Source organism: Carassius gibelio, chromosome B14 (assembly GCF_023724105.1).
Source record: "Carassius gibelio isolate Cgi1373 ecotype wild population from Czech Republic chromosome B14, carGib1.2-hapl.c, whole genome shotgun sequence".
Classification (NCBI taxonomy): Eukaryota; Metazoa; Chordata; class Actinopteri; order Cypriniformes; family Cyprinidae; genus Carassius; species Carassius gibelio.
In genome coordinates, this window is record NC_068409.1 from 13,233,250 (window position 1) to 13,251,237 (window position 17,988).

At 36.3% G+C, this 17,988-nt stretch overlaps 2 protein-coding genes across 2 annotated transcripts in view; both read left to right on the top strand.

Moving 5' to 3' along the window:
* Positions 1-1,743: 1,743 nt before the first annotated feature.
* Positions 1,744-3,831, top strand: LOC127971936 (interleukin-17B-like). The gene is made up of 2 exons (XM_052575273.1): positions 1,744-2,244; positions 2,845-3,831. Exons 1-2 carry the CDS (start codon positions 1,958-1,960, stop codon positions 3,095-3,097), a joined length of 540 nt encoding a protein of 179 aa, XP_052431233.1. The 5' UTR covers positions 1,744-1,957; the 3' UTR covers positions 3,098-3,831.
* A 3,457-nt stretch (positions 3,832-7,288) lies between these two features.
* Positions 7,289-17,988, top strand: part of LOC127971797 (serine/threonine-protein phosphatase 2A 55 kDa regulatory subunit B beta isoform) — a 50,770-nt gene continuing 40,070 nt past the window's right edge. Inside the window, exon 1 of the mRNA XM_052575023.1 lies at positions 7,289-7,604. Coding sequence (XP_052430983.1) covers positions 7,526-7,604 — 79 coding nt within the window. The 5' untranslated portion in view covers positions 7,289-7,525. The remainder of the gene's footprint in view (positions 7,605-17,988) is intronic.

Here is a 17,988-nt window from a genome sequence, read left to right on the forward strand (position 1 = left end):
GTCAAAAGGTTACACAGAAGAAGAAAGAAGGCACATCTGAGTCACTAATCATTTTATTAGAATGATATATTTGACAATGAATTTGAAAACAGTTCTTATTCAACACAATATTATGTGTCTGTTTTTTTGGCTTTTGTCCAACCAACCTTGAAAAATAGCAAAACACAGTTTGCCACAACTGTTTTCTTTGAAACTGCAGGTCTTCTACACTGCCCTGACATGTCATGCAAGCAGGTGTTCTTTTACACCACTCAATGGCATCCATTGTGAAAATGAATATAGCATTGAATGAGCCAGATCAGGGGAAAACATGGATTGACCAAATCTGTAGCTGTAGACAGCGTTCTTTAGCCTGTAGTTTGGTTTACAGAATGGGTCTAAGGCGCATAAAGCTCTGTCTGGTCGTTTGTTCTCTCTGGGCTTTGGGACTTAAGAATAAAAAGGATCTTTTGAGTGCATACCATTGAATAGACACATGAAAACTACAAAGGTACAAAGGTAAGTGTTCTGTGAAATTGGACAAAATTCTATTGAAAACCTTTCATGCACCTGTAACCTTGTTAGAATACACTCTCTTTTACCTATCTATCTATCTATCTATCTATCTATCTATCTATCTATCTATCTATCTATCTATCTATCTATCTATCTATCTATCTATCTATCTATCTATCTATCTATCTATCTATCTATCTATCTACCTACCTACCTACCTACCTACCTACCTACCTAGCTAGCTGTCTGTCTGTCTGTCTGTCTGTCTGTCTGCCTTCCTGCCTGCCTCTATCTATAACAAATTATAACGTGTGAACATTTGATACCACAGTCTTTAACTTACATAGAAACACACAAACATACTAAGAATCACTGTGGTGGACAGGGTAACACACTGAGGTCAGACACCACACACACATTCACTTGCTATATCTCTCTCACACACACACACACACACACACACCTGCTGTCTCTCAGACTGTGGCTGTGGCACATCCACACGTATCTCGAAGCAAGTGCTGCTGTCTGTCCCTCTCCTAATAGTACCTCTATTTGTTCTGTTTTACTAATGGCTGTAAATTTCTATTTTAAGTTGGTGAATTTGTTGAAGTAGAGGTTTCTTATCTAAGTGAGTGACATGACAAACAGCCAATTATGGTGACCCATACTCTGGGTTCATGCTCTGCATTTAACCCATCCAAAGTGCACACACACAGCAGTGAACACACACACGGAGCAGTGGGCAGCTAGTTATGCTGCGGTGCCCGGGGAGCTGTTGGTGGTTCCGTACCTTGCTCAAGGGCACCTCAGTCATGGTATTAAAGTGGAGAGAGCACTGTATATTCACTTCCCCTACCGACAATCCCTGCCGGCCCGACACTCGAACTCGCAACATTTGGTTTAAGAATCTGAATCTCTAACCATTAGGCCACAACTTCTCCTAATTATATTTCCTGTCTGTCTAACTATCTATCTGTCTATCTGTCTATCTGTCTGCATGTCTGAGTGTCTCTCTGTCTGTCTGTGTGTCTATCTATCTATCTATCTATCTATCTATCTATCTATCTATCTATCTATCTGTCTGCCTGTCTATCTAATGTGTTGGAGATGGGAACAGAATAGAATTATTTTTGTATATAGCTATATATTTTGATGTGGCCCCACCTTGAACTGTTTGGTTCAGGTGTGTCCCTGTAGGCTACTGTGTCAGTGTGAGGCGTGACACTTCAGTATGAGTAATCCCACGCACCTTCCATTCAATACATACACAGCAAGGAGACAAATGTGACAACTTATTGCAGTCTGACTGAAAACAATGTGGAAAAATATATTGAATAAGGTGAGTCACATAAAATGGAAATATCTGTTTACTTGAAAAAGCATTATGAGAATATAAATTGAAACCTTTACTTAATGCCTCATATTGTAGGTGTTCATCTTCCTGATAGTGTGGAACCTGTTTATGCCCACTGACACAAAGAACAGAAGTAGAGAAGGAAAGTCTCGGAGACGGAAACTGGAGTCTCATGCTCGCCGGAATGCCTCTTCTATCAAAATCTCCCCAGATCCGATGATGACAGGTCCAGAATCAGGAGTGATGCCTGGTGCTGTTGAAATTGACTTTGACAAGAGTATCGAGGATATGGTGTCTCAGGTCCGAAACAATCCCAACTTATCCGTAAACAAATGTGTGGTGGATCGCAAACTTTGGATGTCAAACAGTCGCAGCCTTTCTCCCTGGTCCTACAGGTGAGTAAATTATGGAGTTCATTGTTAGTTTCATCTTTGAAATTCAAACATTATGAACATTATCATTATTTAACCCCTATGTTCTTATCAAAGATTGAGAGACCTCAGAGACCTGTTTAATAAATATTTTAAAAACATGATTCAAATTGAAGTATGAAGTTAATACATAAGAGTCTTCAGTGTCAGGCAAGTTTCAGGATTAGTATAGAAGTTTAAATAACAGCATTTATTTTAAACAAATATTATTTGTAACATTATAAATGATAATCTTATGCATCCCTGATAAATAAAATGTAATGCTTTCAAATACTGCCCCAGCTTTGCTGTCGCAGGGACCATTTACAATTTGATATAAATATATATATATATATATATATATATATATATATATATATATATATATATATATATATATATATATATATATATATATATATATATGTATTAGTTATTAAAAACATTTTTTCACAATAGTAGTTTTTTCTTTGATCAAATAAATGCAACTTTGGTGAGCAAATAGGAAAAACAAATTTTACCAGTAGAAGTGTATAGGCCTGTCTTTTACCTTATTTATGCCATTTATTGAATGTCTTTGGGCAGAATCAATCACGATGAGTCCCGTAAACCAGTGGACATCCCGGAGGCTGTGTGCTCCTGTGAGGGCTGCATCAATCCATTCACCATGCAGGAGGATCGCACCATGACCAGCGCCCTCATCCACGCCAAGATCCCCGTGCGCAGACTGCTGTGCCATCGGCCAACCAGGAAACCGACGAAGCAGAAGAATTGCGTTCCCCGTTACAGATCGGTGGTGGAGAGCATCGCCGTGGGATGCACGTGCATCGTGGGCTAGCTGAATGGAACGGACATATTTCAGCCTGTTTTACTGCAAATAAAACCGGATCCAAATTGTGAATATTATGATTTACTGTCGGGTGAGATGGCTGTGCAGGCGCCTTTTCTATTTTGAAAAGGTGATTTTATTTAAGTATTAATAACTTACATTGTGCAACACAAATCAAAAGGGAAAAAGATATGTAGTATAATAGTATAGGGTAACTAAGCTTATAATGGGGTTTAAGCTGTGCCTTTAAAAAGTAGCCTATCAAAGTTCACAGTTGGCAGATAATATAGTTGCATTATGTTATGTAACTGTACAGTATTTTTATGAAAGAAAGATAATTTAATGCTGATATATCTACAATAGCCACATTTCTCTAATGTCCTGTGGTTTGGCACAAATTTATGGTAGCCTATCAGGGTTTTTTAAGATCGCCCTCTCCTGACCAGAATACAGTGATAGAAAGAGGAGACGCATACTTTTATGATGTCATGTTTGTTTTTGTTTTGTTTTTCTTTCATTTTAATGTGGGGATGGTAACTGGGTGGACACATAACCCAATGACACAACTTTAAAATACTTTTCATAAATATTTTATTTACTATTTTTCTCTTATTTTCCCAAAATATAGCCTTTAGCCTAGTTATTTTCAGTTTGTTAATGTAGGCTACATATTTGCAAATCGAGAACTGACTAAATCATCTTGTCTTTACCGTAAATAAAATATACGAAACATAAATAAATAAACAAATTTACTGGATTTTTTTTCTCGGTATGTTTTTAAGAAATGCATTCTAAATGTCACAGGCTATAGCCTAATTATTGCTTCGTGCCAGCTTTTAATTGAAGTCAACATTTAGTGACACACAATACCCACTTTGCATTTTTTTTTATTTTATTATTATACAATGATTTCATGATTCAAATGATTGCAAGTTCTTGATATAATGAGGGAAGTTAAGCTACATTAAATAAGCCTAAATGTATATGTTCTTAATCTTAAATACGACTCTCAAAGTGATATTTTGCTATGTGGGATGTCCTTACAAACAATAACACATTAGGACGACAGCCTACATTAAAATGAAAACAAGACATTTCAGTTTCTGGTCTCATGTGCGCCATCAGCAGGACTAGAAGAGCCGAGTCCCGCATCATCTTCTCAATAATATTAGTGATCAGCGAGGAACAGTAGCCTTGCTAATAGACAAAATACAGGAGAAGGACGCATCATGCCCGGTATGTGTTTGGCTGATGAGAAGACAGATAATCTTCAGCTGAAAAACATGGCTTTAAATCTGACTATTACTGTTGTTTGATTGCGAGAAGGACGCGGTCCAGGTGAGCGAATCTGGTGCTTGGTGCAGGTGAAGGGTCCATCGGAGGTGACAGCAGCAGAAGGTAGGAGCTGACAGACATCTGGACAACGATGCACTCTCAGTGATTACTTTCAGCACTCTCAGTTGGGTATTTTAATGTTACAAACTTTTTTACTTAAGTATGCTATTTTAAAGTGATTATATTAAAAATGTCATCAGATTTTATAAATGGCTTTTATATTGATTAATTATTTTGATTTTTATATTGACAAATCAAATTATTAAAACGTTTATTTAAAAGCACATTGTTCTACCAATTTAAGTACAATTGAGCACAAATGAAGAGAAACATTTTGAGAATATATATTCACATAAATTCATAATTGCAAATGTAGTTTTTATTCCTTACTGTTATAAACTTAATAACATTATTTTATGCACACACACACACACACACACACACATACTCAATAAGTGTTCCACTTTATGCAGTGAAATGTGTGATAAAACACTGAACTTTTAAGATTTCCCTGTCTTCTAACAGACAACCTGTTGTGTTCCCATAATTGCGTTTTTGTCAAGAGCGTGGATGTGACATTATGCTAGTGAAGCAGAAATAGCCTGCTTGCCAAGATATTGCCATACTGAGTATGAAATATTGTTTTGAGCCAAAATATAAAACTCAGAAATTAGTCAAATGGCTACATTCATAATTTGAAGAATGTCTGTGAATAAGACAAGACTACTAATTAATTGAGTGGCAAGCAGAATAATCCATTACCTATTCACTGAAACATGCACAAAATTGCATATTGCAGCTGGACTGATGCATGTCCTTTTTATAGCTCTGTACTATATAACAACACAAATCTGCAGGTAACCATTATTTCAGCTTTTCGGATTCAATATATCCAGGACTGTCAGTCTATATTTAGAAGCTCTTGTGGCTCATAAATATTCATTGATGTTTTAGTGGTTTCTTAAAAAAAGACGCCAGCGTGAGTTCCCAACAGTGAGTCAGGCAGCGTGTGTCAGAGAGTAGGAGGAGAGCGCGAGAGAGAGAGGGATGGTTGGTGAGAGTGAACTCTTTGATATTTTGATATGCTGATACCCGGGGGACCAGCACAGATGGCACCTGTTCTCAGAGACACTGGCCGCTCTCGCTGACTACTCAGTGTGTGATTTCCGTCACCAAATATCATACATGAATCTTCACATTTGCACTGGGGGGGTCGGGCGCCATTTGTCCATATAAATAAATAAACAATAAGCTAAGTGTTCAGTATCAGAATTATGACACATGTTTCTGTTTAAGGAGTTAACAAGAGAATTGCATGCCCATACCACTTTTAGATTGAGTTTGGTTAAGCAGATGGTCCCTGCTTCTAAGCGTGACCTCTGTGCATATTAAACAAAGTAGAAACAAATATGATGCAATTAACTCATAAACAGTACATATAAACTGCAAAACAAATCAATGGCAATATATCATTTAAAACAAAATGTAATGCTAAAATATATGATCTGCTGAAACTGCTGACACTGGCCACTCAGATTGAATATATTTAAATATATTATATTTATCAAGGCAATACATGTATTTTTACAGTGAAATATGGTAAAAGCCTTTTAGGTTGAAGCTATAGTACACTTTCAGAAAAAAAGGTGTAAAGGCTGTCACTGTGGCGGTACCTTTTAAAAGGGTTCTAATGTGTAAACTTTAGACAATATGTACTTTTAAGGTACAAATATGCACCCTTCAGGGGTACAAAATTGTATCTTTTGAAAAAAGGTATCAGTGATACCTTTTGTTTCTGAGAGAATAAAGTACAAGTCACATTTTAATTTATGGTGAAAAACATAAAATGATGTTCCCAGATAAGTCACAACTGATTATATTTTTTATAGTACTGTTTTTATAGTACTATAGTAATGTTGTCAGTGCATTCAGGTAGCCTATTTTGTTGTATTTTTTGATTGTTTAGTTAATGTTTTTGCTACTAGTCTTTTAGTTTTAGTCTGGTAGTATGTTTCATGCTAGGCTAAAACAGGGAACTTTCTCATAACTGTAACTTTTTTTAAAGTTATACAAATGTTAGGAACAAAACGTTTGTATAACTTTCGTCTATAAATAACCTATTCGATATACTGTACATTCTCTCATAATGTTGAGAGAAAACGTTCAGAACAATATTCTCTGGACATCCTTACAATGTTAATTGCAATTGATTGTCATAATACTGAGAGAAAATGTTGTTTTCTGTAACCTTTAAATAACGTTACAATCACTACACGAAAACTAAACAAGTCAACGAGTTTAAAAACATTTCAAAACAATCTAAATGTATAGCGTTCAGAGAATAATGCGAAAACGAAGCTGTCATTAGCAGACTTACAGTCATTACAATGACACGATCAAATAATTTTTTCAACTCATGGATTTGTTTTTATATTGAACGTTTTTCCCTCTCTGTAAAAAAATTTCAGATTTTGTAAAAAAAAAAAAAAAAAAAAAGAAAGAAAGAAAAGAAAAAGAAAAAAGAAAACAGTACAATCAGTTGCGCGCACTGCACTTCTATCCTTACAGACTGACTCCTTTAAAAAATAAATCAATATAGCCTTAAATTGATTGAATATTAATATAATGTATATTTAGCCTAGCTATAGGGCCTACATGAGAACCATTAGACGGCGCTATTGGACAGCTTTAAATTGAACAGCAAAAAGTTTAAAGTGTCACTGATAAATATGAGGATGATTTCATGTCCTGCTTCGAGCGTCTAAATAAAGCTCTGAGATCAGTCTGGTGTGCGCAGTACTTTCCTGGTCAGAGGGGAAATGTCCATTTAACGACAGTGTAACTGGCCTCATCACCGCCCCTCCCAACCGAAGCTCAGGAAAACAGCTCAGCCTTCCGTCCTTCTGGGCGGAAAACATGATGAACTGCGAGGATGCACAGCACGTCTTCGTGACACGCGCGTGAGAAGTGTTTAGGATGCTGCTGTAACTCCGCACGCATCCAGCGAGCAGCAGCAGCATCCCTCCTCCGGTCCGGGTCTGCTGTCATCGCGGCGCGGATGGTGGGAAAGGACCCTCCCAAAGGAAAACAGACGAAAGAAAGATGAAATGTTTCTCCCGGTACCTGCCTTACCTCTTCCGACCTCCGAGCATCCTGCTCTCCTCGAGCTGTCACACGGAAGGTAAGAGCCGGTCCACGCAGACAGCTGGACACTGATTCTGCTGGGTCACAGCGGGCTGAAGGATGCTGCGTAATCACAACTTTCTCTCTGGAAGTGCTAGGGATGTTTATCATAATCAATGCTTATTTTTACAACTCTATGGGGTAGTATCCGATCAAGAATAAGTGGGGATTTTTTAAATAGTTTTATTCATTGAGAATAATATATACACACATGTAATTGCATATATATACACACACACACACATTCATTTTATGCAATAACTTTAATATTTATTTTTAGCCCTACTTCCATGTTTAAACAGACAGTCCCGTTTTTCAATTAAGTCTCAGACTTCCTTGTACATTTATACAAAATAATTACAGCAACATTTTTACATGTATTATTTATTGTTGTAAAGTTTCTAAGCATAGTCTCAGACTCGGGAGTAGTAGATTTGAATATATACAGATATTTTTAGTGACTGAGATACAAGTGGTGTGTGTTTTGTCCTAAGAAGTTGGATGTTAAGATCGAGATGAAAGATTATGTAGATTATGCTATATAATGATCATTGTTGTATATTAGATATACATTTTCACATTGCTGGATGTTGGATACAAGATTTAATCTTTCAGAGAGCAAAGGAACACATTTTGACATAAATACAATTCTTAAGTTCCCAATTCCTCAGCAGTTGCATGCTATGTATTTATGACATTTTTTTTTAATCATGAAAGCAGATTTTATATTGTCTGGTTATGCAACTCTGTGTCAAACTGGCAAATGTGGTCAAATCAAACACCCTGAATTCATTTTTATAGAGGAAGCCTTATAATCTGGTCCAAGGAACATCCTTGTGAGCACTTGTGTATGTGTGCATTTAATGTGCCGGTCAGGGTTCCCTACATCATGTTTACAGCACTCTCGAATAGCAGAGCTTGTTGACCGTAAAAGTCTGAGTTACTTTTGCCCTCTGTTGCTCTTAACTTTTAAACTGGAAAATGTGACCCTACTCGCTTTTAAAAAAGATTATTGCCTATTAAAATAATACTGTATTATCTTTGTGTTGTTATTGATCTGCATTGTGTAAGAATGAAAACAGGTTCTGTTCCTGAGGCTGCACTTTCTCAGCCTGATCCTGTAAATCAATGTTAGATTATTTCTTCGGACACTGTGGTCAGATTTATATGCAACAGAGGGCAAGAAAAACAAAACTGAAGCTATTTTTCAAGTAATCACCTTCATTGTCCTTATCTAAAGAGAAACCAAGTTTGCTGTGAGCAAACAGCCATGTGATGACTTCCCATCCTGCTGTGAACTGGACTCTGACGTCTCAACTGTGGCATGTGGCCTGTGAGCCATAAAGAGTCATTGTGTGTCTTTAAATGCAGCCTGCGTCATGTCAAGATCCTATTCCCCTTACTTTCCTGTTTGTTCTTCATTTTTAATACAATAAAAGGCAAAAAGCCAACATTTGGACTAAAGCAAAGTTCATTCATCAAAACACCTGCTGTGTCAAAGTGCATCTCTGATGTTAGTATGTTAGTAGTAGTTGAAGCATAAAACCATGGGGTCAAGGTTTGGCGAGTTATTAATTTATTTTAAGCATATACTGTGTGTTTTATATGATATAATTTATTATAATATTATTTTATATTATTGAGTGCTGTTCTAAGCATTATTTGTATATATATATTATCCATCCATCCATCCATATATAACATTTTGTGTTCATGAGCAAGCTGAGGTTGAATGTGGAAATTTTAGCTCGGGTATTCCCAACTTTGACTTGAATTGTGGCATTAGTCACATGATATTTATGGTTCAAGTGATTGGCTCAAAAAGCTTTCTAATCTGAGGGGTCCTGCCTTCATCTTACCAAGTGCTATTTAAATGAATCAATGCAAACTAAATTATAGACATCCTTACATAAAACCAGTTATTTCCATTTTTTTAAAAAGTGTGGTTCTTTAAAAATGGCACACTATCATCTCAAATTCGTGATGAAATTAACAAGGCACATTAAAGTGAGTCTTTTCAGCGATTGTGCAAGATTTAGCTATCATATGCCTCTGTTTAGAGCAATGATAGTCACAAATTTATTGGACAGTTTTAATGAAACAACAGTAGATTAATTATTCATCGCTGGCTGACTTTGTTGGCAGCCGCGCCAGCGAGTCTGTTTTAGAGAATCCTTGAGCTCCTGGTCATTTTCAAACAGTTGTAACCTGTAATCCAGTTTTTTACAACAACGAACGGGGTCATGTTAATTCCTGACCCTAGATGACAAAATAATACGGCTGGCACACAGTTTGAAAGACGCTGTATGCTGACCAGCATCAAAAGCTCAGCTGTAGCCACCAGTTAGCGTGCAGAAAAACTGATGAGTAAATGAGTGACAGAGCTTGCGGCTGTGTAACAGAGGTCAGCGGCAATGACTCTGAGCTTGAAATAGGGGTGTTATGGATCTCAAAAGTGCTTTATCAGGCTAATGAAGTGCACTTTGGCCCTTCCGAGCAAATAAATTGGGAAGGTTGTGAGCCGAACTGAGGACGGTTGGACCGCCGTGGTCTGTCAATGCCCAGGGGTCTGGCTGAGCTTTCAGCGTTCAATATCCGGTTGTTCATTAGTGAAATGACCCGGAGGCCCCGAAGTTAATTTTCTCAGTGATCCATCCAGCGCCACTGCGTGAACTTGTTTTGAGGATGCTTGTTTGTGTTTGTCGGATGAATGGCTAATGTAACATCAGGGTGTTGGCCTCGAGGCCGGGCAGCAGATCGTTTATTTCAGCATGAAATGGTGATTCAACCAGAACCGCTTTTATAGCACCTACCAGCAAACCTGAGCGTCTGGCGACTGATAAATTGGTTTTTCCCAACCTCCGTTGACTTGAAGAGGAAGCATGCTTAGTCATTGCATGCTTTCTGATAGGTTATTTATGTGTGATGTCTGGTCGATCAATAAAGATTGTGAAGGGTTAACTTTTAAACACTGATGAATTCCATGTATTTTGCTTGTGTCAGGGAAAAACAAGTAGCAGCTCGTCATATACACACACGTTTGTGCACAAACACACTTCAGTGAAGCTCCGCTGTTAATGGGAATTATACAACATGAGAGCATGTGTGTGCGTGTGTGTGGCCTGAGCTATAAAGCAGATATCATGATATGAGAGGAAGAGTTGTGAGAGGTTAAGTGGGGGAGGAGAGACACCAGAATGAAATAACAGACTGTAGACACATTACCCAGAGAGAACAGGTCGATCTTTCAAAGTGCTCGCATAACCTCATAACTAAACAGATTGTAAGATTATAAGAGAGGCAGAGTGTGTGCAATGTTATTGCTTTTTCATCACTGAAGAGACTGAAGTTATGTTTCAGCTTAATCTCTGGTGTATTTCCTTAAAATTCCTTAGGATAAGCATAAATGAGATGTTCAGTAAGAATAAAGCGATTGGAAAATAAATTACCATTGCATGTGATATTTTGGTTTTGGAAGAATTTCATGAGTAATGTGTGAAAGCATACTGAGGTTTCTGGACACTTCGGGATCTTGACAAATCTGAGCACATTTGAGAGGTGAAACTTTAAAGGAAAAACAAAAGTGACGCTTTACAATAAAGTTTCATTTGTCATTACTTATTAATACATTAACAATGAGGAATTCATTTTTTACAGTATTTATTTATCTTTGTTAACATAGTTAATAAAAATACAACTATTCATTTCTAGTTCATGTCAGCTCATATCAATGAAATAACACGTACAACTTTTAATTTGACTAATGCATTAGTAAATATTGAAGTTAACGTTAATAACATGTTGAAATTATCATTTAATAATTTCAAATCGTTTCATTGTTAGTTAAATCCAGATAAAAATAAATACTTTATTAAGACGGGGGATAAAGCATTTAATGGACATAAAACAAAATTAACATTAGTTAATGCAGACAAAATTGATGTAAACAAATTGAACCATTTTTTTATATTTTAATTTTAGTTTAAGTTTTAGTCATTTTATAATGCACTTTTGACATTTTAATTAGTTTGTTTTATATTTCTATTATATTTCTATATGTATTAAATTTTTTAAGTAATTTTCGTTTTTCAATTTAAACATATTTTATTCTGGTTAGATGGCAAGGCAAAATTTTTAATCTAATATTTATATTTTGTTATATTTCAGATTCATTTCAATTAATGAAATTGGATTTTACCAATATCATTGGTGACTTTTCTTGTCAGGTGTGTGCATGTCCTTGACAGATATGAGATATGTACCAGGCCCCCAGACAGACCTTGACTCACCCATGGCCTCATGGGAAATGTAGTTGACCTATGAGTCCCCTGAGAGGACAGGGTGATCTGTTCAGAGGTTGGGGCCCTGTCTGCTTCGTTCATTTTGGCTAGCTTTTGTTCTTCCTAGAATAAAAAAAAGTGTTTGGACACTTTTTTAAATGCACGAATGCCTTGTTATGTTGTTATTGGGGCTGTCCGTCAATTAAATTTGTTAAATTCATTATAATTAATTACAGGGTGTTGTGATTAATTAATCTGATTTGGCTGTGAAAATAACCTCAAAACATAATTTAAAGCTATTATTGTGTTAAATGTTTATGCTACTATGGCTTAACATAAAGTATGGAACACAAAAGACGATGATTTGAGAAATGGCTCAATATTTTTGTTCATGCAGTGAAAGTCACTGGTAACCAAACTAGTCCTCAAAATACCTTCTTTTATGTTGTGCAAAATAAAGTTTTTAAGTGTGGCATACATGTTCAAATATGTTTGGCTACACTGTAAACAAAACTCTTATCAGCTCAAAGCTTTCAAATTCTCAGAGCAAGGTGTTTGTGCATTCACACACACACACACGCACACACACACACACACACACACACACACACACACACACACATACTTTGCCTAAATCCTGCATCAGTTTCCTTTCCAAAGCGTTGGATGCATCAGTCTTCCGTCCACTCTTTCAGCGAGAGAGACGAGAAACCACAGCAGCACAAATCCTGCTTTGTGTTTCTCCAGACTGAGGGAAGATCAGCTGATTCAGATCTGTGAAGAGTCTCCAGGAAGACAGAAAGAGAAGGAGGGAGGGGACTGAGAGAAAGAAAGACTCCTCAATTCATGTTACCTATATTTATGCTCGTTTTGGGGCTGTAGTGGGCTTTGCAGTGTTCTCAGATAAGGAGCTCTATTGTCCTGGCTATATTCTGCACATCCACGATACACTAAGCAGAAGGGAAGTACAGCTTTAAAAAGAAACCTGCTGGATCAATTACCTTTTTTTCCCTTCTGGCAAAAGACTAAGCAAGGAGACACAGACATGGACCAAATGATTCAGCACTGTTTCTATGTTTTTCCTCCTCACATGTTCTGCTGTTGTTGTGCAAATTCACACATGCACATTTTTGCCTGCTTTTGCTTTCAAAGGGAAGGCAATGGCATAGATGCCAGCATTTGTGTTAATTATTGATGTAACGTACTGTAGGTGAGCGTACGTACAAGTTGTGTTATTGCATAATGCTGTGTCTGTTCATGTGTGCATACTTGACTAAGTAGGCCAGGAAGATCCATTAGTATGCTATGCAAATAAACCTACTTCCTAACTTCCCTTCCTCCCTGCCTGAAATTATTTATACCCAGGATAGCCATACCGTAGTATGCTTTTCTTCACGTTTAATGAAAGTTCTCGGAGAGATTCCTGACCTGTTGCAGATGATGAATCACGAGCAGCGTACAGTTTGGAGAGAACAGCGATACCAAACTCCCACACCATTGGACGTGATAGACTTTAAGGTCATCTCGCTGTACCACCAATCAAACACGGGAAATCTGTCATACAAGCCCCTTCAAAAAGCCCCTTTTTCAACTAGAGTCCACTAATAAAGTATAGTCAAGCCTGAAGTTTAGTTTTCTTGTAGTTTCTAGTAGTTTATATTTTTGTAGTGATTTTCAGGATTAAACAGCCTGTTTTTTTTGCGCGCACACACACACACACACACACACACACACACACACACACACACACACACACACACACACACATATATATATATATATATATATATATATATATATAGATAGATAGATTCAATGGCAAAGGAGATATTATATATATAAAATATATATTAATATTTTAAATATTAATAAATATTAAATATATTCTGTAAACTGCCATTCAAAAAGTAATATTTTAATGTTTTTTTTAAAGATTATGCTCACCAAGGCTGCATTTATTTAATAAAAACTGAATGTGTTTATATTCATATTTAATTAGTGCTGTCAAACGATTTATCACATCCAAAATAAAAGTTTTTGTTCTCCTAATATGTGTGTACTATGTATATTTATGATGTATATACAATATAAATACAAACACATGCGTGTATATATTTAAGGAAAAATATGTTGTTTATATAATAAATATATTTATATATAATATCAATTATATGAATATACTTGTAAATACATGTAAACATATATTTAAAAAATTACTTTTATTTTGGATTTTGCATGCGATTAATCATGATTAATCATTTGACAGCACTATATTTAATATGATAAAGTTCATTTATTTCTGTGATGGCATCACACAATGATTATTTTTGAATGACCCTATTTTTTAAGCTTAGTTTCCAAATGTTCTGTGTGATCTATAGGGATGAGCTTTACATCAACTGGGTTAATAAAAATAAAATAAAATAAAATTCTACTTTCCATTAAAAGTCAAAAGTGTCTGATCAATCAAGACTAAGGACTACATTTATTGCTCAAGCTTGTTCAAACCAGAGAAGGGTGAAATATTTCAGCACACGTTGCACATTTGAGGCATCATACACTAGGAGAGATGATCAGACACCTGCTTTTTCATGTTCAGTTCATTTGACTAATTGAGCAATGCGATGCTAAAACCTTCATCAGCTCTTATTATCTTTCATGTTTTATGCTAATAACCTTTGGACTGGAGGGCTCAGAATAGATCTATCAGGGCCATGATGAGAGACCCTCCCCTCTCTCTCTCTCTCTCTCTCTCTCTGTCTCTCTCTATCTGTCTCTCTCTCTCTCTCTCTCTCTCTCTCTCTCTCGGTGTGTGTGTGTGTGTGTGTGTGTGTGTGTTAGAGCTGTATGAGTCATAGCTGGACTGCTGGGGCTAACACACACACACACACACACCAGCACACAAGGGACACAAACACAGCCGTGCAGGAACAGATGATTGACAGCCGCATGCAGACAGTCCTCACAGGAGGTTTGCTTTCGCTTTTGAATTTCTCTTGCTGAACAGAAACAACAACAACAACAACAAAAAAACACTCAGTAAATCAACATTTAAACTGGACAGAGCATGGATGTGTAGACACACTGTAATATTCACAAAGTTCACCCAGAACATTCATTTGCAAAAATAAGTCATTTGGTAATCACCAGAGTGATGTCACAACAATGAGCACATTAGCACACAGTCACCCACATCTACACATCAACATCTGTCCATTATTAGGCAAACTGGCTAACCCTAATGAACAACAGTATGCAGATAATATTGTGTTTATCATATACACAACCATTCAAAAGTTTTGGGTCAGTATACTGTATATATACTGATATATGTATATATAAATATATGGTAGCATTTACCTTTAGTCCACAGCCCTCAGTCAAGTTTTATTTTTGGCCTTTCACATTAAAATCTGGGAGACTCTGTTTCTATTCATCAAAATCATTTAAATTTTTTTATTAAATTATTTTAATAATATTACACAATATTTCTTTTTCTACAGTACTTTAAATAGTTTTTAAATTCAGCCTTGTTAAGCATAAGAGATTTCTTCCTAAAATGTCCTAAAATGTTTTTTTTTTTTAAATCACCTTCAACCACAAACGTTTGACCAGTACCATATATTTAATCTATATCAAACTGGATTGCATAAATGATCATCATATCATGCATTGTAGCTTATCATATATCATATATAGTAACACATTTCATATCTTATCACAGATTAAATAAAATATTATATCATATGGTAGAACATCATATTATCATATAAACATATAATATCATATTATCATATAATAAATGAATGGCTAAAATAAGGTAATTTGGTAAGTAACAGCCATATTAGTGACCACACAACCCATTTTTAGCTCATTTCCACTGGGTCAGGCAGTGCTGTTTGTCTGTTAATCGATTTCAGTGCATGTCAACACAAATATACGTTAATGTACTGAGGTCACTTCTTCCCTTCAGAGATTACATTTGCTTGGAAAAAGTCAATGTTTATGTTTTGATAGGGAAATCATATTTTACAAGCAAGGGTTTTACATGCATCGGATAATCCCCTTTTGACTCACCACTTTGTGTGATTTCCCTTCGGCTAGTGGGATCAGGGACTTGATGATTGAATCTCTGGGATCAGGAAGAAATGCACATCTGGGTCATGCACTTCCAGGGCAAAGAGTCTAAATCGTTTACACACATGTACAGAGATAAACAGAGACGTGATGAATCAAGGCAATATTAGCAACGTTCTGAGTCTTCGGGTCAAATGATATTCATCTCTGCACATTGCTTTGTCTCCTTCAGGGTGCTTGTCAAGTTAATATTTTGGTGCGGTTATGTTGTACAGAAGCAGAAATAGGGTCAAATGCAAAAGAAAAAGGCAAAAGAAGCCGAGTAGAGCTTTAAAAAGAGGACTAAGATGGCACATTTTATATAGAAAAAGGGTTTAAAGAAGAATACATTTATGCTCATAAACCTCTACACATTTGGGATTTCTTTATTTTTGAGTTCTCCAAAAGTGTATGTCTCAAAAAAAAAAAAAAACTCCACAAGTAATGTACAATGCAGAACGAGAATTTATTTTTATCAGAAATTGACTGAAGTGAGAAAAACGGGTGTTACATACCAGAATGTATCCAGACCTGAATACAAGTTTGCAGAAGGTGAAAATGTCCCGGGAATCAGGCCATGTTTATTTGAGCCTCCACCTGCTGGGAACAGAGATAGAGCAAGTTTTAAAACAAGTTTACTCTCTAGAGCATCCCCAAATAATAACACTTATTATCACCCAATCCTTATTATTGCTTTCATTTTCATCACAGTAACCAACATTACATTACTGTTCATTCATCTTATTACTCGGCTCTCTTGAATGCTTGATTCTGATTGGTCAGTCACAGCATTCAGTGATCAGATACTTGCAGATTGGAAAATTAAATGGTCATATATTCAAAGACACATTATACAATACAATACAATACTTCTTTGACATATACACATATTATTCACACAATAACAATAATTCTTCATAATTTATTAATTCTCCCTAATTCCTCTTTTTCATTTCTGAATGTTCCTTTCTTAAATAGCCTACCATTTATATACATTCAGAAAGCCTTATACTTTTGTGTAAACTCACACAAAGACCAGTTATAAGTCAGGTAAATAACACAGCTTTTGACTTCTGGATTGCATCAGCTTCTGATGAACGGCTTCTTTCAAACACATTCAAATGCACTAATTCGTGGCTATTTTGGGTGACTAAAACAGACGCTGAGTAAAATGAACCTCAAAAACATCACAATAATCCAGCATTTTTATAGGTTATGGACTCTTAATTTGTCCAGAAGCTGCGGTTTAAAGCTAAAATGCCTTCATTAATTAGGTTCTTAGAAACATGCAGCTTTTTGCTTCGCAAGACATTAACTGATGGACTGGAGTTTTGTGAATTACTTGTGCATTATAGTTTCTATGAGCTGTTTGTTCCCCAATTCTGATGGCATCCATTCACAGAGGATTTATTACCAAATTATTCCAAATCTGGGTGAACTAGCCAGAGTTAGTTTTAATTTCATCTTGACTTGAAGAGACGTGTTTCTCTCTGAAGTAGCACAGGTTGTCATGGAGACGCAGTGATTCTGCTGGTATTGATCAAAGCAGAACAAAATGCCCTTGCCCCATTAGTGCTTATTTACACAGCTAATGAGCACTTTTCCTCTTTTAACCTCAATAACACACCGTACCTGCTCCAGTCTGGGCTTTTGTTCTCAGATTAATGCACCTGATACATCTCTTAAACAGCACTAGAGTTACGGACCACTTCTCGTGTCAGGAACTCTGTGAGAGGGCTCTAATTTTAAGATAATTACCTCTCACATTTGGTTTTGGTTCTGGCAGGTAATTGGACTGAGGTTTCTGAGCTTGTGTCCTGCTGTTCTGGTTTCTAAAAAAAGTCATTTTAGATAAAGAGTTCTCTCTTTCAGCTCCATCAAAAGCTGAACATCAAAACTCTCAAGGCTGGAGGAGGCTGGGTTTGAAACATGTGAAGTTCTTCTTTCTTATATAGCTGATGTATGGAAAGAGTTATTCAAACAGCA

Excerpts from the sequence above, each read along its gene's own strand:
- LOC127971936 (XM_052575273.1), top strand. The coding sequence starts at position 1,958 with ATGCCCACTGACACAAAGAACAGAAGTAGAGAAGGAAAGTCTCGGAGA. Across the intron at positions 2,245-2,844 it reads CTTTCTCCCTGGTCCTACAG|AATCAATCACGATGAGTCCC; the intron begins GTGAGTAAATTA and ends GTCTTTGGGCAG.